General features: G+C 40.1%; 1 protein-coding gene across 2 annotated transcripts; it reads right to left on the reverse strand.

Annotated features, from left to right (window-relative positions):
- Position 1: 1 nt before the first annotated feature.
- Positions 2–18,794, reverse strand: rgl3a (ral guanine nucleotide dissociation stimulator-like 3a). 2 transcript variants are annotated; one of them, XM_029440734.1, is made up of 19 exons: positions 18,641–18,794; positions 17,326–17,414; positions 16,349–16,607; positions 10,700–10,989; positions 9,121–9,165; positions 8,765–8,934; positions 8,502–8,662; positions 8,104–8,415; positions 7,902–8,005; positions 7,582–7,666; positions 6,264–6,317; positions 5,485–5,571; positions 5,351–5,383; positions 4,580–4,701; positions 4,380–4,475; positions 3,879–4,014; positions 3,130–3,387; positions 2,446–2,560; positions 2–2,067 (listed from the first exon to the last, which is right to left on the reverse strand). In XM_029440734.1, exons 3-19 carry the CDS (start codon positions 16,535–16,537, stop codon positions 1,892–1,894), a joined length of 2,433 nt encoding a protein of 810 aa, XP_029296594.1. In that variant the 5' UTR covers positions 16,538–16,607; positions 17,326–17,414; positions 18,641–18,794; the 3' UTR covers positions 2–1,891. The 2 variants fall into 2 exon arrangements, with proteins under 2 accessions (XP_029296594.1, XP_029296602.1); XM_029440742.1 differs by lacking the exon at positions 17,326–17,414 and having other exon boundaries at positions 18,641–18,776.
- Between the last annotated feature and the right edge of the window lie 1,504 nt (positions 18,795–20,298).

Here is a 20,298-nt window from a genome sequence, read left to right on the forward strand (position 1 = left end):
GTTGATATCTAATCATTCTTTCCTTTATTTGTCTGAACTCAAGACACTCCTAAATCATGAGCAATACAATAAATACAAACAATTGTGGCACTATGATAAATAGTATATTTACTTTATTAATACTAATTATAAAGAGCAAGTGCTTAGATTAAACTTAAAAAATAAAGAATCTGTTCAAATAAAATATTAGCTCAAAAGACATGTAGGCTTAAATTACAACTTGCATACAGTAACGTCGATAACATCTTAACATAATACAGAAAGCGTGAAAACAAAAAGCCTACTAATAACAGGGACAGAAGTCCTCCTTCATACTTTATATTGCAGCTGCCAGACACCCGACTTACAAACCACCGCAGCATTCAAGCTGCTCCCAGAGACGCTAAATCCTGCCCCAAACTGAGGAGAAACACCCGTGTGTGTTTTGTTTCTATTAAATTTAAACATTGACGTGAACCACTCTAAAAATGTGACTTTACGGTTTTCACTTTTAACACTTGCAGAAAGCTGCCTTAGAGTTTTAGGGAGGATTTGACATCACTGAGATGATATTATATATCAACTTAAATTCACTTACAGAGACACTTCATTTTCACATCCATGAACCATTCTTCAGCTGAATCTCCTTCACAGCCTCACACATGTGGAGTGAGCTTCAGACCTCGCTGTTCTTACGTCTACGTGCACATTGTGCTCACATACAACATCAGCTTTCTTCATTCAAAAGAATACAAACTTGAGTTGAGCTCATGAGACACCAAAGTCTGGCAACAGTTGAGAATTAAGAACTGAAGAGAGAATCCACATGTTCCTTACGCCACCTTTGGGTTACAGTTTATTTGAATAGTATTTGTAACATTTCAACAGCTTTTTAGTTTTGCTTTGTCAGTAGATGTTTAATCTAGAATATCTAGATCTGATAATTCATAAACATGCATATAAATTAAACTGAAATATTCTGAGAACATGCGCTACGATATGAAAGGTTACCTATACTCTACAGATAATCTGTTCAACATCTTAAGATGAAGCAAAACAGTAGAATCTCAACTAACAAGCTGTTAAAATGTTACAATAACCATCTCTAGGCGAACTGTCCAAATGAAGACTTTCCCACTTTTGCTCTAAAAGCTGAATACTGACATTGCATTAAATAATAATTTGCTAAAACACATTAAGTTACATTAAAACATTTAAATCCTCAACCAGAAGACGAGTGAATACTCATTACCGACTCTCCGGACAAATGAAAACTCAATGTCAGGAGCCCACAGGTGTTTCAAACACTGATGGATTCAGGAGGGAGGCTCATTGTTCTTCGATGGCTGGAGGACAAGTCTGCTGTACGAGTCCCAGACAAGAAACTGCAGCCGAGTCTGCAGCCACCTTTACTCCTGTAGAATCACGACACATGAGCGTTTCCCCAGACCAGCTGATCCTCATCCTGTTTGCATTTAGCTGCAGTGAAACCTGAAGCACTGCTCACTTCATGATGCGCAGTAATACACCATGCACTGTGCACGAAAATACAAGTGAGTTTATCTCAAGGTCCTGTGTGACTTGTGGGTCATTGATCCAGAGATGTCGATGTTTACGGTGATGTAGAACAATACCAGGATACAGAATCCTTATTTCTTTCTCGGTGTCTCACTTCTGTGTACTCAGACATTTCTCTCTTCATGCATCACTCTTTAATTCTCAGTGTAACACATTTCAGCGTTGATCCCGGTGGAGACTACGTCTTGATGAGAACTCCTTCCTCAGTGGAAGCTCCGTTGCGTGGGAGTCTCTGTGTCATATCTGCTGTACAGTGATCTCACACAAACAGCGTCAGACGTGTTGGGCTGTTTGCAGACGAGCAGCTCCTCTGTCTCTACACGTTTCCTCGCAGTCAGTCAGGACAGATGCTTTTCACTTGGCGAGGCCGGCTCTTGAGTTGAGCTGCAGGACTGAAAGAGGAGCCCAGACGTCTGCCGTGGCTCCTCCAGCGCTGACGCAGCACAAAGTCGAAGTTGGCGGAGGTGCACATGGCATAAAAGACGTTGGCTTTCTCTGGGATCTGGAGTTCTGAGGTAATTTAGAAACAAAGAAAGAACTTCAGCATCATTGAAGGCAGTGGAATATAATAAGCTGGAGTCATATCCCGTCATGATTGTGGCTGATTTCAGAAAGAAAATCCGAAGGATTTAGTGGAATTATTTTATCTTTTAATGTGATAGACAATATTCATTTAACATTTGTTTAAAGTCTGCAGAGGCAATGTCGTAATTCTGCTGCGGCAGACTGCGTGTGGGCCGGATATACTCGGCCTGTGGTGGTCTGGTTTGTGTCGTGTATTTGATCACGAGCAACTGACACAAAGAGAGACTGAGAAAAGAAAAGGAGGCCTCAGTTAATCCCGTAGTGAGCGGGATCATTAGGTCAAGCTGAGGAGAAGATATTCACCTTTTCCATCGTTGAGCATCTGGCAGAGGTTGAAACTACAGCAGCTGACGTCCTCCATGTTGTGCTTTTCAAGAGCCCTCTGAATCACCTGACGCGTGTGATCCTGACTGGTCAGCTGGAGATGAAAATACAAACATGGGACAATGACTATATATTATATTCATTTTATTTACAACATATTTAGTAGATATTGCTGCTTTTCATAGAGTGATTCCAGCGACTCTTTTAAATGAGATAAAGTAAAAACACAGTTCATTTATCGAGGTAGAAATGATGATGAATTGTTAATTAATTTAGGCTCTTGTAAATTGCATCAAACATCAGTCATTACTTTAGATTTTTAGTACAATTATTGATTTAATAAAATAATTGATTAACAACATTTTAAAAGTAAATAACTGTTAGTTGCAGCCTAAATCGATCATGTTGTCTTTAAGGGTTCATTCATACATTTTGGGCTGATAAGAGTTTCGGAGAGCATTCTCTAATCTTGTTTAATTTAAGAGTATTTAAAAATAACACAACAGTTTTCTTTCCATGTAATGAGGCTGACACAAATGATTAAGCAACACCAAGTCCTTCCTCCTCTTCCTGATTTATTTTAGCTTTTTTAGAAAAACTAAGTCAACCAAAAACAAGCCAGCTGACCTCAGACACACCCCATTACACAACCACCGCTCCTACCAGTATGCTTTTGTAGACGTTTCCATTGCTGACAGACTCCACGCTGACCCTGATGATACACGAGTCTGCAACCTGTTTGTTGTAGACGGGCAGCGCGGCCTGAGGAGAGCAGCCGTACGATGACGACTCTGGGCTCAGCACCAGAGAAGAAGAGCTGAGGTCTGGATGTGAGGAGGAGGTGGACAGACTGGGAGAGGAGGAGGACAAGGAGCTGGAGGAGAAATCCTCTGCAACATTGTGGAGAGAGCCTGAGAGACACTGAGAGGGAAAGACAGGACGAGAAGATATTAATATTATGTTCCAATTTTAAAACATTTGTCTATTTGTGTTAAGTTAGCGTTAAATAACACTTCATTTGCATATTTAAACACAACATTTCAGAAAATTGTAATACAGAATATAATCGTTTTAATGCAAGTAATCAACGTTTCCTGGTGAAATCTATTTGTTACAGTTGTCGCCCTATTCACCACCTGTGGTGTCTTTAAAGGCTGTTTTCTCAAAATGAGGTTTCTTCACTTAAATACAGCAAACTGTCCAGTTTATTTCCTATATATACTCTGAAGGTTTTACAGAAGGGTTTGTTTATAAACCATATTGAGCCTGGCTTTATCCAATGTTCAGATTTCTGTTCTGGAAATGTATTAAACAGCACATTTCATAAAGTGTCTAATTCTGTTAAATCTTTTACCCTGTTCACCTGTAGTGTCTCCCCTTAAACTGAGTATTAACCAGGAGTCAGTTCTCACCTTGAGTTTGAGTCTGAGCGGGGAGGGCTGAGGGGCGGAGAGGTCCTCCATGTCCGAACTGCTGGAGCCCGAAGACGACACGCTGATCTGGTCGGCGTGGGTCTTCCTGAGGGAGCTTTCGCTGGATGTTCGCAACCTGCACACACAAACTGACAGTTTAGTTGTGTAACTTTTCCAAAAATAGAAACTTAAATACACGTTTTGAAATCGGATGAGGTAAAGAGCAAGGAATCTGTTAAAAGGATGTTCATTATTTCCTCATAAACTACATTTGCTTACATTTAAAATGCAATCCGGATCAAGTATTTCATGACTGGAGATGTGTATTTGGATGCAGATAGAACATATCTACATTTCTACCTTTAACATAACAAATCCAAAGTCTTCTGGGTCTGACACATCCTACACACAAGGGGCTGAGGATCTATAGCACAGCAGTCAAAGTCATAACAGGTAGCTGTGGCGATACGTTACAGGCTGGAGGTGGTTTTCCAGACTTACGAGGCAAGTTTCTTCGTGAGCAGCCGACTGCTCCATGAGTTGGGAGAGCTGGGACACGGGTCGACGGGAGGCTCCAGGTCACGAGACAGCTCGTAGCTTCAGGAGACAAAGAAAGATACAGTTAAAAAAAGATTCAAAAGACGTCCAATCCACCCGATTGTGTTTATATTGCATTGCAGGGATGTTAGTGTGCGTCTCACCTCTCCTGGTCTGTGAGCAGTGTATGAGCCTGCAGCCAGACGGCGATAAGAGGGTTTACTGGTAGACTGTAGTGCGAGCAGGAAGCCTGAAGCTGCCGAATCTGAGAGACAATCTCAAACTCCTACAAGAGACAACAAATAAAATCAAAGCACAGATTAATTCATAGAACAGAAAAGTATCATACACGTCAGCACTGGATATTACTGTTTCTTTGACTGCTGACGTGGTAAAAACTGCCGTCACTTTGTCAAAACTCTTCAAACAGTCGGTGAAGCAGAAGTCTGTGGATCAAACTGGGGAACATTTTTTCATTGCTTTCACACAAAATGCTTTCAATCAACTCTTTTCTCCTCCACACTTCAAAACACTTTTGAGGGAGGAACCTGAATATATATATATATATATATATATATATATATATATATATATATATATATATATATATATATATGGAAACAAGTGAAGGATATAGCAAATTGCTGCATTTCTGACTCCTTGTTACATAAACCTTATCACAGTCAATAAAGTAAAGATGTGTTACTATGTGTTTCTATAATGAAATTATGATTTCTGTGCAAACAATCATTAAGATAAAATGTCATCATCATGTAATGCTCCCTGTTAGTGTTGAAGTCAGTGTGTTAGGAGGATTGTTGCTCGTTTAATGGGATATATTTTGAGACGTGTATGAAGTGTTGTTGGTGGTTTGAGTGAGTTGTCAGCAGTCAGTCATTCATTCATGCAAGACACCACTAGGAGGCGACACCTACCCGTCTGCGCTTCTCAAAGTTGATAAGTCCATCCTGGGGAAAAAACAAAAAAAAAGTGTTACAAATTTGGAGTCATAAAAAGTAGCAGAAAGCATAAAACAGTAAAACAACAGGCGGGTGTGACGTGTGCTCACCTCCACAGTGTCAGTCAGTGCTGTATCCAGCATGGTGAGGACCGTCAGGTAAGTGCCGAGGTACGGCACGACTCCGCTGCTGAAGCTCTGAGGACACAAATCAAGCCACAGTCTGACATTTTGGTAATCACTATGGCTGTACAACTGAATCAATGTATTAATCATGTCTTGCAATTATTGGATTTAATATATTTGCACAAAGCTGAAACTATTGAAGCTAACTATCATTAACATTTTAAATGTTGCTCTAATAGAAAATTAGCTCAAAGAAAGAAAGAGTGAGAAACTTGAACTGAAGAGGACATAATGTTGAGCTCACTCAATAAAACAATCGACTGTATGGAGTAGGAACACAGAGCAGGACGATCACTATACAAACAGAAAATATGGGGGCATAAAACAGTTCACACATGGCCCCACCTCGACTGAGTAAACTTTCAAAGTGTGAGAAACCATGCACACACGTCAGCTTTCATCCCTTCACCTATGTGAGGGGCGACTCACAGTCATGTGACCTTTCCTCACGGAAACTTTTTCCATCGAATGAACAGATTCAAGAAGAGGGAACTGGAAATCTGGCAAATTATAATCGGCTTGAAAACATGTGACTTTTAGGGAAGTCGAATTGATGATCCACGCAGAGAAGAAACAACAACCTCTGCCTTTCATTTTTTAGTGGCTGGCAAAGCTGACACATTCACTTTATTTTTGGTGGTCAAACCTGCAAAATGGAGGAAGTACAAACTTATTTCCAAACAAACTGATGACTATTTTCTTACAATGTGTCTGGACACTGAGCTCGGGGTGGCACTGCCATCTGGGTGAGTCCCGTCCTGCAGAAAACACACAACATGTCCCGTCAACATCGATAAAACACAAATGTTAACGTGTTAATGTGAGTGCTGGTGTGATGCGATGCATCATACGATTGTTCTTTTCAGGGCGGAGTGCCTGCTGCTGATAACATTCACTAAATACACAATCAATTGTTGTTCACCGGGTGGCAGCTGAACTGCAGACCGAACATTCATTCAGAAACACATCATTAAAAGCTAATTAAACAACGATTAGTACACAATACTTCCAGTAAGAGGATTCCAGAGGTGGAAAGTAACTAAGTGCATCTTCAAGCACCGTACTTAAGTACAACTCTGAGATACTTGTGCGTTACACTACTTTATACTTCTACTCCGCTACATTTCAGAGGCAGAAATATTGTACTTTTTACCGACCTATATTTATTTGATACCTTTAGTTGAGAGTTACATAATTTTGCAGATTCAGATTAATAATACAAAACATAATGAACAAATACATGAAGTATCATTATGGTTAAAGATAAGACAGTGAATATAGTAAAACGCCCCAGATTGACCAGCTTCCACATTAAAGCTAATTATAATCCAATAATCTACATTATTCTAAAAAAGGACATTCTGCATCATGAGTTTAAAAATATATATATTTAGTGGTATATTTTGATTATTTTGTACGTGTCATTTCTACACTCTAATATTGCTATCAGAGTACTTCTAGTCTCACACTTCTCACAATACACTAAGGCGGAAACATTGTTGCTTATTGATTCTTTCTTGATTAATTTCAACGCAGAAAATAGTGAAATTAAATCTTCAAATACCCAAAGAAAAATGATATTAAACAAGAGAAAAGCAGCACATCTTCACATTGGACACGCTGCGAACAGATGAAACAACAAAAGTGATAATTTGATTATCAAAATAGTTGCCAATTAATTTTCTGTTGCTCAACTAAATAATCAACTAATTGTTTCGGGTAATGGGATTTACATTAGGTGCAGTTTTAACCATGCGGAGCGCACAGCGCCGTGTAAACGGGCCTGATAGTAGAAGCCTCACAAGTTATTTCTCACATTCAACGGTTTGTTCAGTGACTCCTTTTGTACTGGAGAAGGCCAGAGCAATTAAACCCAATTAAATCAGGAAACACCCCACATGCCACAGGAAGGAGCTGGCACACTAATAATAACTCCACAAATCATTTTGCCATTAATCAGACAGCCGTCAGTCTGCATTCTTTCACGTGTGTTTGTGTAAAAAAACAAACACATGTAGTTACCTCCACCAGGATCTCTCTGCTGGTGAGCACACAGTTCTCGTCGGGGAAAGTCTCACACAGGTGGTCAAAGGTGTTCATGCTTTCCCTGAAAGCAAACAAATTGCATCCGTTAGAACAAGTGTTCTTTTGGCAGTCAATATCATCCTGAACAAGGCTGCATAAAAGAAAGAAGCTAAAATCATTTAGGGAAATGTATTTTCTATCTTTATTCACACTCAAGTTTCACTTCTTATTTTTTATTTTCTGCAGAAAATTGACAACAGTGTATTTCACAGAACTGTGTCGTATAAGTTAGGGGTTTCTTGTAACAGCTCGCTGACCTGCTGACAGCAGCCCAGGTCTTCTTGAGACGATACACCGCGTTGGACTGCAGGGCTGAGAGGATGGCCCTCAAAGAGGAGAAGTTCTTCAGCCGTCTGCACTCCTACACAGAGAAAAGGCAGTTATGCACCGCCATTTTGTTCATTTATGTCACTTGATGATAAACGTTTAATGTAATTTGAAATATTTTTGGACCCTGACCTGAGCAATAGTGATCCACCGCTCGATGATGCGTGCCCTGTGGGCGGGGCTGCCATGAGAGCAGCGAGGCGAGTTCGGGGCAGTGGAGGGGTACAGGAAGGTAGAGGAGGAGCTGGGTGATGAGATGGGAGAGGAAGTGGAAGGGCTGGGAGAGGACGGCCAGAGGAGCGAGGTGATGACACGGTTGGTGACGGCGTTGAACTGGGAGATGGTGGCACGGACGGTGGGCGCCAGGTTTCGGTTTTCCTTCTTGTCGCGCTGGGACCAGATGCAGCCCAGGCAGTGGAAGGGCACCACTCTGACAAACAGCTCCTGAGGGAGAGAAGGTGAGACGATAGGAAAGAGGGAACCTCACTGACACAGAAATGAGTTTCCAGATGTTTGTTAATGGAACCTACAGCGTCCAATCGTGTCAGCTGCTCCGCCACTTCTGTCACAGGGAAGTCCATAAAGTTGTATTTGTCTTCCTCCTTGGTGGAGGTCTCTCCTGCGTCCCCCTGATCGCTGTGCTCCTGCTGCGATGGTTCAGCGCTGTGCTGTGACGCAGACTGGCTGCAATCTGTCAAACACGGCGAATCATAACTGTCAACGAAACAGGAAGCGCACAGGACTTCATATCATCGACAGTGCATCATAATCGCATCTCCTTATCCCTCCATACCTCGCTCCTGGAGCCTCTTGAGGAGGTTCTCGGCAGTCTGAGCCAAGCGTCTGAAGCAGAGGCGATGCCGCAAGTGGACACACAGCAGCCGGAGGGCCTGGTAGTGAGGGGGCTCGTGGAAGTCTTCACTGTGTTCCTCCAGCCACAGCCGGATCACCGGGGGTAAGGTACTGAGGGGATGATCGGGACATTAGTAAGTGTTAATTAATTGTTCGGGTTCATCCTTGATTGGACAACATCGGTATAAATTGTGGCGGACAAAGAAACAATAACAGCTGTTCATTTGCGGAGCCACAAGAAGTTTGGTCCAATAGGATTTTACTCCATCCTTGCTAAATGGAGGAGTGACCACTCACCTGCGTGGGCAGACACTGTTGTCCAGGTTGGTGATTGAGTCCTCTCTGTGTGAAAAGGTAAAAACAATCACTTATAAATGACAATCACAACACGGAACAGACAGAAGATCTCCTGTAACGGTTCATCCTGTGGAAATGTCACTACAGCCAGTCTCTGCAGTGGGACACTGTGGCCGTACAGAGGGATGAGTGGAAACAGACAAATGTCTCCCTCAGGGAGAAATGTATGTCGATTCCGACAGTGACGAAGAGGAGTTCGTTGGTTTTGAGAGAGACATCGAAAGAGAGAGGAGAGTGGCTGACGAAGCCACCCTGAGCCTGTTCGTTTCCGACACTGAAGATGAGGACTTTGGTGGTTTTAGTACGCAGGAAGAAGACGAAGATGAGGATTAATGAATCCCCTCTGTGCACGAACCCTTACATATGGTAATTAAATATTAAAAAACCTGCGGCTTATAGTCCAGTGCGGCTTATATATGTACACATCAGTCAATTTAGCTTCTGCGGCTTATAGGTAGTCCGAAAATTACGGTAGATACATTGTCATTTATACAGCACCTATCAAGTTTCAGCGCTGACGGTTAATGACGGCAACACAATGTTACATCCTGCACAAAATCCTTTAAGGCAAAAGCAGGAAAACACACTTCCCAGGTCGTCCTGAGACTGACCTCAGATAAACCTGTTGCCACCAGCACCACAGATATGAGGGCGACTGTTTGACCTAATAATATATCGACTGAACAGCGCTGATGGACACAGTGTCACACATTTGCAGTACATTCAGCGACGCTGAGTTGTGAGGACCCGAGAGACAAAACACCAGGCAGGTACTATGGACTCGATCTGAGCCGTGTTTCAGCCCTTTAATTATGAATATTAAATCAGATATCAAATATCTACTTATTCCTGCACGTATGTACAGCATTCCTGATTGATCCAGTCAATTAAATCTCAGTGTTTGTTAACGTCACTGGTCTTCAGTGCGGTGAAGAAGCACCTGCGCTGGGTGTGGAGGGTGTAGTCATGACCGCGCGGGAAGGGAAGCTCCTGACTGCTTTGTGTCGTTCATGACGATAAGACGCGTCATAGAAACTGGCCAAGCGTAAACAGAGGTTCTTTGAAATTTGACGTGTGAATCTGACATGTTGTAAAACCTGGTTATGCACCGCTTACATTTGTATTGATGTGACGACCTTTCTAAAAGTAGCACATACTGGAATAACAAATCAAAGTCAATAAGCGATGAAGGGAATAATAAAGCCTTCAAATCTGTATCTGGCTTCTGATAAGGAGCTGCGTCGCTGAGGCCAAGAACTTTGAACCAACTTCACTTTTCAAAAAAGGTGAAATTTGTAGAATAAGTTTAATGCAAAACTCTAAATAATACAAATATTGTTACAGTTGGCGCGTGACCACAGTCAGATTTAACAAAAGGTTTTATTGTGGAATATATTTCCCAACCACACACAGCGTCTCCACCTGGATGAATCTTTAGTGCTGAACCGAGTAGATTCCTCTACGAGTTGGACAACGACTGAGCTCTCATGGTTTTTGACAAAAGTCTGCTTAGCCTCACCTCTGAAACAGCAGCTCGACGAGGGTGCTGGTGGAGGTGAAGGCCCTGTAGGTGGAGAGGAAGACGCGGATGAAGTCGGGCTCCTGGTGCTCGGGGTTCAGCAGGTGGGTGATCAGACGCTCCATGGTGCCGGCCTTCAGTCTGCGCAGCTTCACCGTGTGGTAGTGGGCGAAGCTGAAGGCTGTGGGGAGCTCCGCCGTGTCTGAGCTCGGCAGCACCGGCTCCCTGCGCAGCGTGACGCCGAACACAGCCCCGTCCTCCTCCTCCTCCCCCCACTCCTGCACCTGATCCTGCAGGAGAAGAAGCAAGGTCATCAAGATCTGGCAAATAAATCACCCACATACACGATGCAGCCTTCTAATGCTGCTCCTTTATTCTGATACGACTGATAACACAGACTTTAATGTACTTGAAATCGTGTGTCGCATAAGAGAAACATAAAGAAGAATTAACTCAACTTTATATTTAAATTTAAATTTATAAAAATACATCACAAGAAGAAACTTTTACAACGTTTTCCTTAACTCCTAACAGTCGTGGAGCGTTCAACAGCTGCTGCTTGACTGAATTTGGGAAAATCTTACAAAACTCATTGTCATTGAAAGGGAAGCGTGAGGACATGTTTCAGACTCTTTCAGTAAGTTTGAGTGATATGACAAGAATAATTATAGCGCTGCATCTAACGATTATTTTCATTATGCCTATTCCAGTAAGTCCAAGGAGATGTCTTTAAATGTCTTGTCAGTTCAAAATCCAAAGATATTTATTTTAATATGATATAAAACAGAGATAATCAGAACATCTCCATATTTAAGAATTCGTACCATTTTTTACGAAATGATTAAAATAGTTATTATTATATTATTATTTTGACATTTGCTCTACATTTGTTGTACTTCCCCTTATGTCTTATTGTTTTACTCTCTATTTTTACTTAACCACATTTTGTTTTACTAAAAATACTAATTTTAAACTTATTATTTTACACATGAGAGCTGGGAATAAAAATTTAAAAAACATACAGATGAGAATTATTTTGTTGGATTTGGAGTGATGATAAACAATATTATATTCAAATTGTCATTTTTTCTTCTGTCACACCACATGATAAATTATGGTAAATCATCTATGGTACATAATCTCTAACTGGATAGTCAAATGTAATTGTCTGGACTCTATAATGCAATTTGATTTAGAATAATGTATGTACACTATCAGTAAAAGTAAACAAGGACCCAGTCTGAGAAATATAGGGGCTGACCCTATTTTCTGAGTGTCACCCTGAACAATAAGTCATTGCTTTGAAATGAGACTTGACTGGCAGGAAACATGGTGGCAGTTTGTCCATACAGGCTTTATGTAATCACAATGTTAGTTTGCACATATGCAACAACAGAAGCAGAGCTTGAGAAAACCTGATATCACATGACAGAAACTCAGAAAAAAACCAGTGAGCCATCTGCCGGGTAAAGTGACACACTGGTGGACCCACATGAATGAAACCCATGTTTGTCCAGAAACAACAAGAATAGCGTTCACGTGTAGGAGAGTACACATGATCAAAAATACATAATCCATAAAAACAGATTAAAAAAATAATTTTTAAAAAGTTTGACAAAGACATTTTACTAAAGTACTCATCATTGACCTTCACACACACAACAACGAGCACATTTAAATTAGCTTACCATCGATAATTGCCATTTTCCAATGTTTGTCATGCTCTCGGGAGAAGAAATCCCAGAATTGTGTCTGTAAACTCCTTTTGCTGCAGGTGATAAACCCGCAGAAATTAAGGAATTAGCGTCGTCGTCCGACGGTTCACTTCGGTCTGATATTTCATGTTTGAGAATCAATGTAACGAAGAAGATTAAGTAAACTAGTTAAATAGTGTCCAGATGTCGGAGTCGCGCAGCCAGAGTCACAGTGGAGGGACCAGTCTGACAGTGGGAGGAGGACAGCGCGAGGGAGCCGTATTTTGCTGGGCGGGGCTAGTGAGGCAGGTGTGGGCGGGGCTACGGCTACTGACCAATGAGGATACGGGGAATAAAGGTATCATCTGATATTATGCAGAATTACAATATGAGGCTATAACTGAAAAAAGAGATTGCTATTGATACGGATGATACCGTTACTATAAGATGTTATTTTCGACAGTTAAAAACAGCAGATGAAAATAAAGACTTTTGACACAAAGTCATTATTCTGATATATTATCACTAAGTATTGAGAGAGTTAATCTTTGCATGTTAACTATTAATTACAATGTAATAGTGTTTTTGAAAATCAATACTGTATCACAAAACATAGTATTGCAATATTGGATATTTTCTTAAACCCTTACTTACAGGATATTTTATTTTATTTATTTTTATCACCTTTTGCCTTATCAACTGCCGGAAATGGGATGCAGTGAGCTACAGTATGTAAAACATTAAGTAAAATTAAGAAGTAGGAGGGCTACCTGAAAGCTCAACCCCATTAGTTACATTATATTATTTACAACATTAGTCGCGGTTAAGAAACTATACATTTCCTCTGGTTTATGTGTTTTGGATTGACTTCAGTGTCTTTTGAATGCTGAGGTATTCAGATATCACAGCGTAAAAATATGCAAACACCAGAGGTCATTCATTGGGACTACTGCAACATTTAAGTAAAAGTAAACAGTGAATTATTGAACAATGCAGCTCATTCAGGGTAATGTTTAGCAATTGATGTTGCTGTAAATCTTCAGAATGTATCATCATGTCTTTCAATACAACAATATGAAATAATAAAAAGTGTGATTATAATACTTCGGAAGATCAAGTGCTTACAAAATGTAACAAAAAAGAAATGAAGGACTGCAATTATTTGATACTAAGGATAGATGTTTGGTCATTAATAGGGTATTCAACTGTGTGTGGGTCCAGCAGAGCCAGTATTCCCACTAAGAGATAAAAGCTTTGGGGCTCTGCTGTCAGGATAAACAAATGGTGCCTCTCTCAGAGCCCAACAGTATGTTTTCTGAATAGGAATACAGTCTCACTATTTGTAAAGCCAACAATAAAACGTGCAGTGCCAACCCCACTTCTTAAACACCACAATGTTTGTAAGACTATAAACCTTTCAAGCAAAATGAGGGAAGAGATTCAGAGCTGCTGTGGTACTTGACCGTCTACACTGCATCTAGTTTAAGACACACCGTGCATTATGAGGGCTTACAGAATGTTTATGGTGCATTAATATCCATGTGTGATGGTGAATTATGTATATAAAAAAACTTTCAGTCTTTCAGTCATTTACATTTCCTTAAACTCCAGCTACAGTGCATCTGGAAAGTATTCATACCCATTCACTTTCTCCACATGTTGTTATGTTACAGCCTTATTCCAAAATGGATTAAATTATTGTTTTTCTCTCAACATTCGACACACAACACCACATAATGACAAAGTGAAAAAGCTTTTTTAGAATTTGTTGCAAATGTGATCACATGTGATATTTTAGTGTTTTATTTTTAATACACTTGCAAAACATTCTAAAAAACCTTTTTCACTTGGTCATTATGCGTTTGTGTTGTGTGTAGAATGTTGAGAATATTTTATTTATTTAATCCAGTTTGGAATAAGGCTGTAACATAATAAAATGTGGAAAAGGTGAAGGGGTATGACTACTTTCCGGATGCACTGTAGTTTCAGTTGCATTAAAATGCCAGTGATCCTTTTACAGGAAGAGATTAAATGCAAGATGCAGAATGAAACATTCTGTTTGCCAGAAGTGAGAAGCTGGTGTCGGGCCAACATCGACCTGGAAGAGCTCATTTCAGTGCCACTGCCTCGAAAGAATCCAGTCGGGACAGTTTTTCTTGGCGGTCCCTAGCTTGTGTTCCTGCCCATGGTGTCAGGGGCGTGGTGGTGACATACCACATGAAACAGGTATGTTCTGCTCCGAAACACCAACTTCAGCTTCATTGAAGCACACAATGAGGTAATGTACGAACTAAGAGCCTTTATTACCGAAAACAATGCATTTCATATCATCCAGAGACAAATCGACGAATATTGTGGTAACACCGACAAGCTGAGCAGATGGGACGCCTTTAAAATCAGGCTGTCCACTGCTCTTTCAGCTCAAAGAAAATAATGAGCTATTTTGTTTCTCTAATGAGTCTCTCTCTCTGAACTGAAAATCTACCATCATTCTTCCATGTTTGCCCATGCCATGCAGTCTCTCTACAGAGTCTGAACAAAAGAAAGTGCCAACAGAGAGCTCAATTAGTGCTCATTAGACACATGAATGGGTGATGGGCATGGGCAGATTATGAGACAAAGGGCCCCTGGGCACAGGCACGCACAAGGCCCCACCACCTCTCCTACATAGGAGCAAGACACACAGACTTTAAAGTTGTTTAACCTTTTTGTTGTTGTTTTGTGTCTCTTTGTGGTCATCTTGTGTGTCTTTGTAATTGTTTTGGTCTTTTTGTAGTTTTTTTTGCCTGTTTTTGTATCTGTGGTCATTTTGTGTGTCTTTGTAGTCTTTTCATGTTTCTTTGTGGTCATATTTAGTTTCTTCCTGGTTGGGTCTCTTTAAGTGACATTTCGTAGGTGAAGGTCTGACACTTTGGCCCCGGCGCCCGGTCGGCCCGCTCAGTAATCCATCCATGGTGGTGAGGTGACAGGCAAGGTAACAAGCGGTGAAGCATGCAGGTGGAAGTCGTGTCCTCAAAACCTCACACGATTAAAAGGCTTATTTTAGCTGGAAATGCACAGCGCACCCTCAGCGAGTCTGCTGTAGTTCCTTCTCAGTGTCACAGCAGGTCCGCCACTGTTGATGACGTCATGAGTGAATTTTGTTTTGCTGAACAGGAACAGCAAAAGTTCCCAGATGTTCCCAGCAAAAAAATGCCAAATATTTACTTTACAGAAAATCAGCAACAACTTTGATGATGGATTAATCGTAATTCTTAAATCATTCAAAAATCATTTTGGGGAAAATACTTATTCCTGCTTCTGAAATGTGAACATTTGTCTTTTCTCATTTTATAGACCAAAATAATCAGTAATTGTTTCAGCACTAATTTGGTGGTTTCAGCTTTGCAAAAGTAACTATCGGTTGCTTTTCTTTGTTTTGTATCTCTGTAAATGTAATATCTGTTGGCTTTGGACAACATGAGGAACGTCAAGATGATCCGTGGAGCTCCATGTGATGTTTGTTAGGATTTTAAAACCTAAACACTATAATAACCAAGTTCCCAGTCAATGTTTAAGGTTATATCACAACACATCCTCGCTCTAGGTGGAACACCTCAGAACGTTAGTATTTCCATGCTTCAATGATGAATCCTCCTACATGTGAGAAACCCTCCTACGATTGTTGTGTGTGTGTGTGTGTGTGTGTGCGTGTGTGTGTGGAATCCATCCTGCTCTGTTTGATCAAAAGCGGCGTGGAGACGAGTGTATTGATGCTTTGACTTATTTGCATTATTTCGATGTAAGACATCCATAGAACAAAATATATGTCATGTAAGAGTTTTAAATGAAGCGATGTTTGAGGACATCGAGAGCAGCTGTTACAGTAAACTGCAACAAAGGAATATAAAATCCATGGATCCAATGCAAATCCCTGATTGTCCAACATAGAAAATCTTGTGTTTCTATGACTCACCTCGTACTGTCCATCCGTGTTCAACGACTGGAAGCTGGTCAGCCACACGCCAGGCTCCGTGTCTGTGTGGACGTCCACGCAGTGACTCGGCCTGAGCCACAGCAGCTTCTTCATCCTGCCCACCCTGCTGCGGAGGCCGCGGGACTCCCCTCCATCACCGCCTCCACCCACAGAAATAAAAGTCCTCATCTCCCGCTCTGTGTCACGCTTACGGGCCCACACACACCGAGTCAGATCTCTCCCACACCTGCTGCTTCATCTGTGCCAGAGAGGAGAGAAAGCATTAGTCCCTCGCTGTCATGCGTTTGTATCTGTTTTTCGCAACCATTAATGAAGTGAAAATATCCGTCTTAAATAACTGAGTTAGTGGTAGTTGAATTTGAGTATAAACACCATTTTATTTACCGTGCTCAGACATAAATAGGGACAGAATAAGTTTTAACTGAATTCATTAGGAGCAGCACAGCACAATAACTCATCTTAAGTTAATCCCATCATAATAAAAAGGCCATTAAAAAAAGTAATTATCAAAATTGATTTAGGAATCTGTTCTACGATTTTATAACAGGAAAACAATCTGTGGTACAAAAACAACAAGATGTAGATATAAACTGTCCCTCTGTCAGTATTGTTGTTACTGGGATGACAATACTGACACATGCTCTACAGAGTGTGCATTATACTAACTTTATCTGTGTAGTCATCAATACAAAAGGATTCACAATGGCCACACAGAACAATCATTGAACACATTCAGACTGTGATGACATGCAGAATATAACTTTCTAGTCAATCCTGAAAATGACCATAAAAATGTCTTTAAAAAAAGATACCAAATGTACAAATCCACAAACAACCACAGCTATAGAAAACAATGTTTCTTCCACAGCATTCCCAATAGAAATCTGGATATCCTAGCATTCAAAATATATAACATTAAAACACCCATTATCTCTCAAAAGAGATAGTTACTTAACCGTAATCTTGCTCCTCCTGAATCCCGATGAAGACCATGTTCAGAGCCGTGTCTCTCCAGCCACAATATTCATGTAGACACAGTGTGAAACTTGGAAGGAAGAGACGGGCATTTATCAGAGGACTGATTGTTCTTTGTGTTTGTGGGTGGATGATGCTCTGCGCGCATGTCCATCCGTGCGTGTGAGTGTGTGAGTGTGTGTCAACTTGGCCTCTTTCCCTGGTTGGCTGTACACTGATATATAATCATGTCCCATTTTGATTTCATTTCCCTTCATTCCAGTTCAGTAGTTTCCTCATTAGAACAAGGAACAAACTCATTGCCTTCATTCTTTACCTTCATCGTAGATAGTGTTGGGGAGTAATGAACTACATTAAACAGGAAGTTTAAATACATTTTGCAGTAGCTTGCAGGAAGTTCAACTACATTCATATTTGCAAAGTGAGTCAAGTAGTTAAATTCCTTTAAGGCATTTTTGCATTCTTAACTACTAAAAATACAAACAATGAGTCATAAAAGGAACAGAATGATGTTATTATTTTCTGACAAGAAGAAAGAAAGGTCATTGTTTAGACTAGTGTTTGAGTTGCTCATACTGTGAAAAAGGTGCAAATTGATCAGATTTAGTTATAATAAGTCAGATGTTATAAAACTGACAAGAAAGAAAATAGGCCTATTTTAGGTTAAATATTATATATATATATATATATATATATATATATATATATATATATATATATATATATATATATATATATATATATATATATATATTTAATTCAATTGCTTTGGTATGTGAACAATGGAGCACTTTTTGAAATAAATTAAATTGAGTTGCATTTTTCTGCTAGCATGTGACTTTTTTATATCACATCTACAGTGTTAATTGTTGATTATTTTTGACAATGTAGTTTGAACCACTTTTTCTAAGTAGCTCTATTTTCTAGATGTCTCCCTAGGATTAACCTGATGCACTAATTGTCCTGTGTGGATGTTCTGCAGCTTCTCTTGCACTGCCACATACTGTACAGCAGGTAGTGGCACAGAGGATCTTTCTCATGGAGAAGATTCCTTCCTCGTAGCTTTGCAGTAATTCAACTTCTTCCAATGTGAAGTAATTGGTAGCTTCCCCAACTCTGACCAGAGAGTCAGACAAACACTGAAGCGCACATATGGATAGTTTCATTCTGTTTAAAGAAAGTGCACAGCAATGCAGAATCATCCACATTATTTTTCTCAGTGTAAAGCCAATAGTTAGCTCATCTGAACTCGACTGACTGATGACTTTAGAAAGTTTGGGCTTTAATGTTTCTTACCTGCGGGTGGTTTACAGTACACCTTTCCAGACAGGGTGCCCCTGTAAAAACGTGACACATTCACCATTTAAAACCTCTACAGACTGCTGACACATGTTGGATTGGAGGCCTGCTTGTGGAACTGACTCACGCTGCTGACAGCGATTCAAAATCTGCAGCAGCAAGCACGCGCAGGCCCGCCTCCTCTCACTGATTGGTCGATCAGCGAAAGAAAAACACAACCACCAATAAAATCACTTGCTGCAGATAAACACGGACCTAGAGGTGATTCTCGATATATGTTGGCCTGTTTTTTATCCAATTAGTGTCCATAGTGAGTGTTTAATTTTATATAATTAGTTATAAAGCATCTTTGATTCAATTAAACTTTATTTGAACCTCTTTTTAAATAATGTTATACGTGTGGTTTTACAGGGTTTGTGGCCTGAATTCACTTTTATCTGTGAATTATTTATTGATTATTTGAATTATTTTATTTGACTTTTGCTAAATGTTGTATGAATTTTAGATTGTTTTACATGTGTATTCATTGTTTGTATCATTTGTATTTTGTCTTGTAAAGCATTTTGTGACATTTATAAAAACGCAATATAAATAATGTTTCTTATTATTATGATTATTATTATTGTTTGAATGCATTTTACATTGTATGTGCCTTTTGTGTGATGAGCAACACCTATAATGATTTAATCTGTAATGCAGTCTTTGCTGTTATCACAATATTGGGCAGGTCAGGATCCCTATGAAATACAATATATTAGTTGTTATGCATACACCAAATGTGTGATGCATGCTATTTAATAGTTTGTTTTGTTTTATTTTACATTTTTGTTCCTCGTTGAATGTGTTATGTGGGCTTGCTGTGAATTCATTCTTCATTATAAGGCCTTGCTCTAGGGCCATATCTAAGAGCAGGCCCTCATTTTTCATAAAATAAAAGTTATGCTGATCCTCAAATTATTACCGACACGTTCAAGTCTTCAGGACCACAAGACCCTTCAAATGAAACAAAGACTCAATCGGTCAATTTGCAGCCAAAAGTTGTCCGTCTGGTTACATTCTGTATGTCGTCCAATCACAGCTGCCGTGGAGACCATGAGAGACGTCAGCTGGACAATTAAAGGCAGAGAACGTCATTAAGGTTACACACTGACATTGCTAATAACTCAAGTACAAAGGACAATCCACCTAACACCAACCTCAAAGTATTTGAGCAAAGAGGCACAAGCATTTCTGAGGTGCTGATCATAGCAGAGACAGTTCAGGTGTTAGTCGCTCACATGTTACTGTAAACTGGGACAAAGCCAATGAGATTTATCCCAGGTGTTGGTTTTCAATTACCAGCATATTTCCTGTAAGATAAAACCCATTAGATTCACAATGGATAGGTTTCTATCGTCAGGACAAGAACAGAGAAAACCTTCGGGCACAAGCTACCGGTTTCACCCACATACAGCCCTGTATAGTAAAACATATAAAAAGTGAAAACAATGTTTTGATTGTTTTTATTGGCTTCCCATGAGGCAGAGGGTGGCATCTTGCATTGTGAAAAAGAGGCAGAAATAAGAGTGTTGGTGCAACAACAGAGAACATTACTGTTATCAAAACACACACACACACACTTATACCAAGTGACCAAGAACGTATCTCTAAACAAA

The sequence above is a fragment of the Cottoperca gobio genome, chromosome 1 (genome assembly GCF_900634415.1).
Source record: "Cottoperca gobio chromosome 1, fCotGob3.1, whole genome shotgun sequence".
In the NCBI taxonomy this organism is placed as follows: Eukaryota; Metazoa; Chordata; class Actinopteri; order Perciformes; family Bovichtidae; genus Cottoperca; species Cottoperca gobio.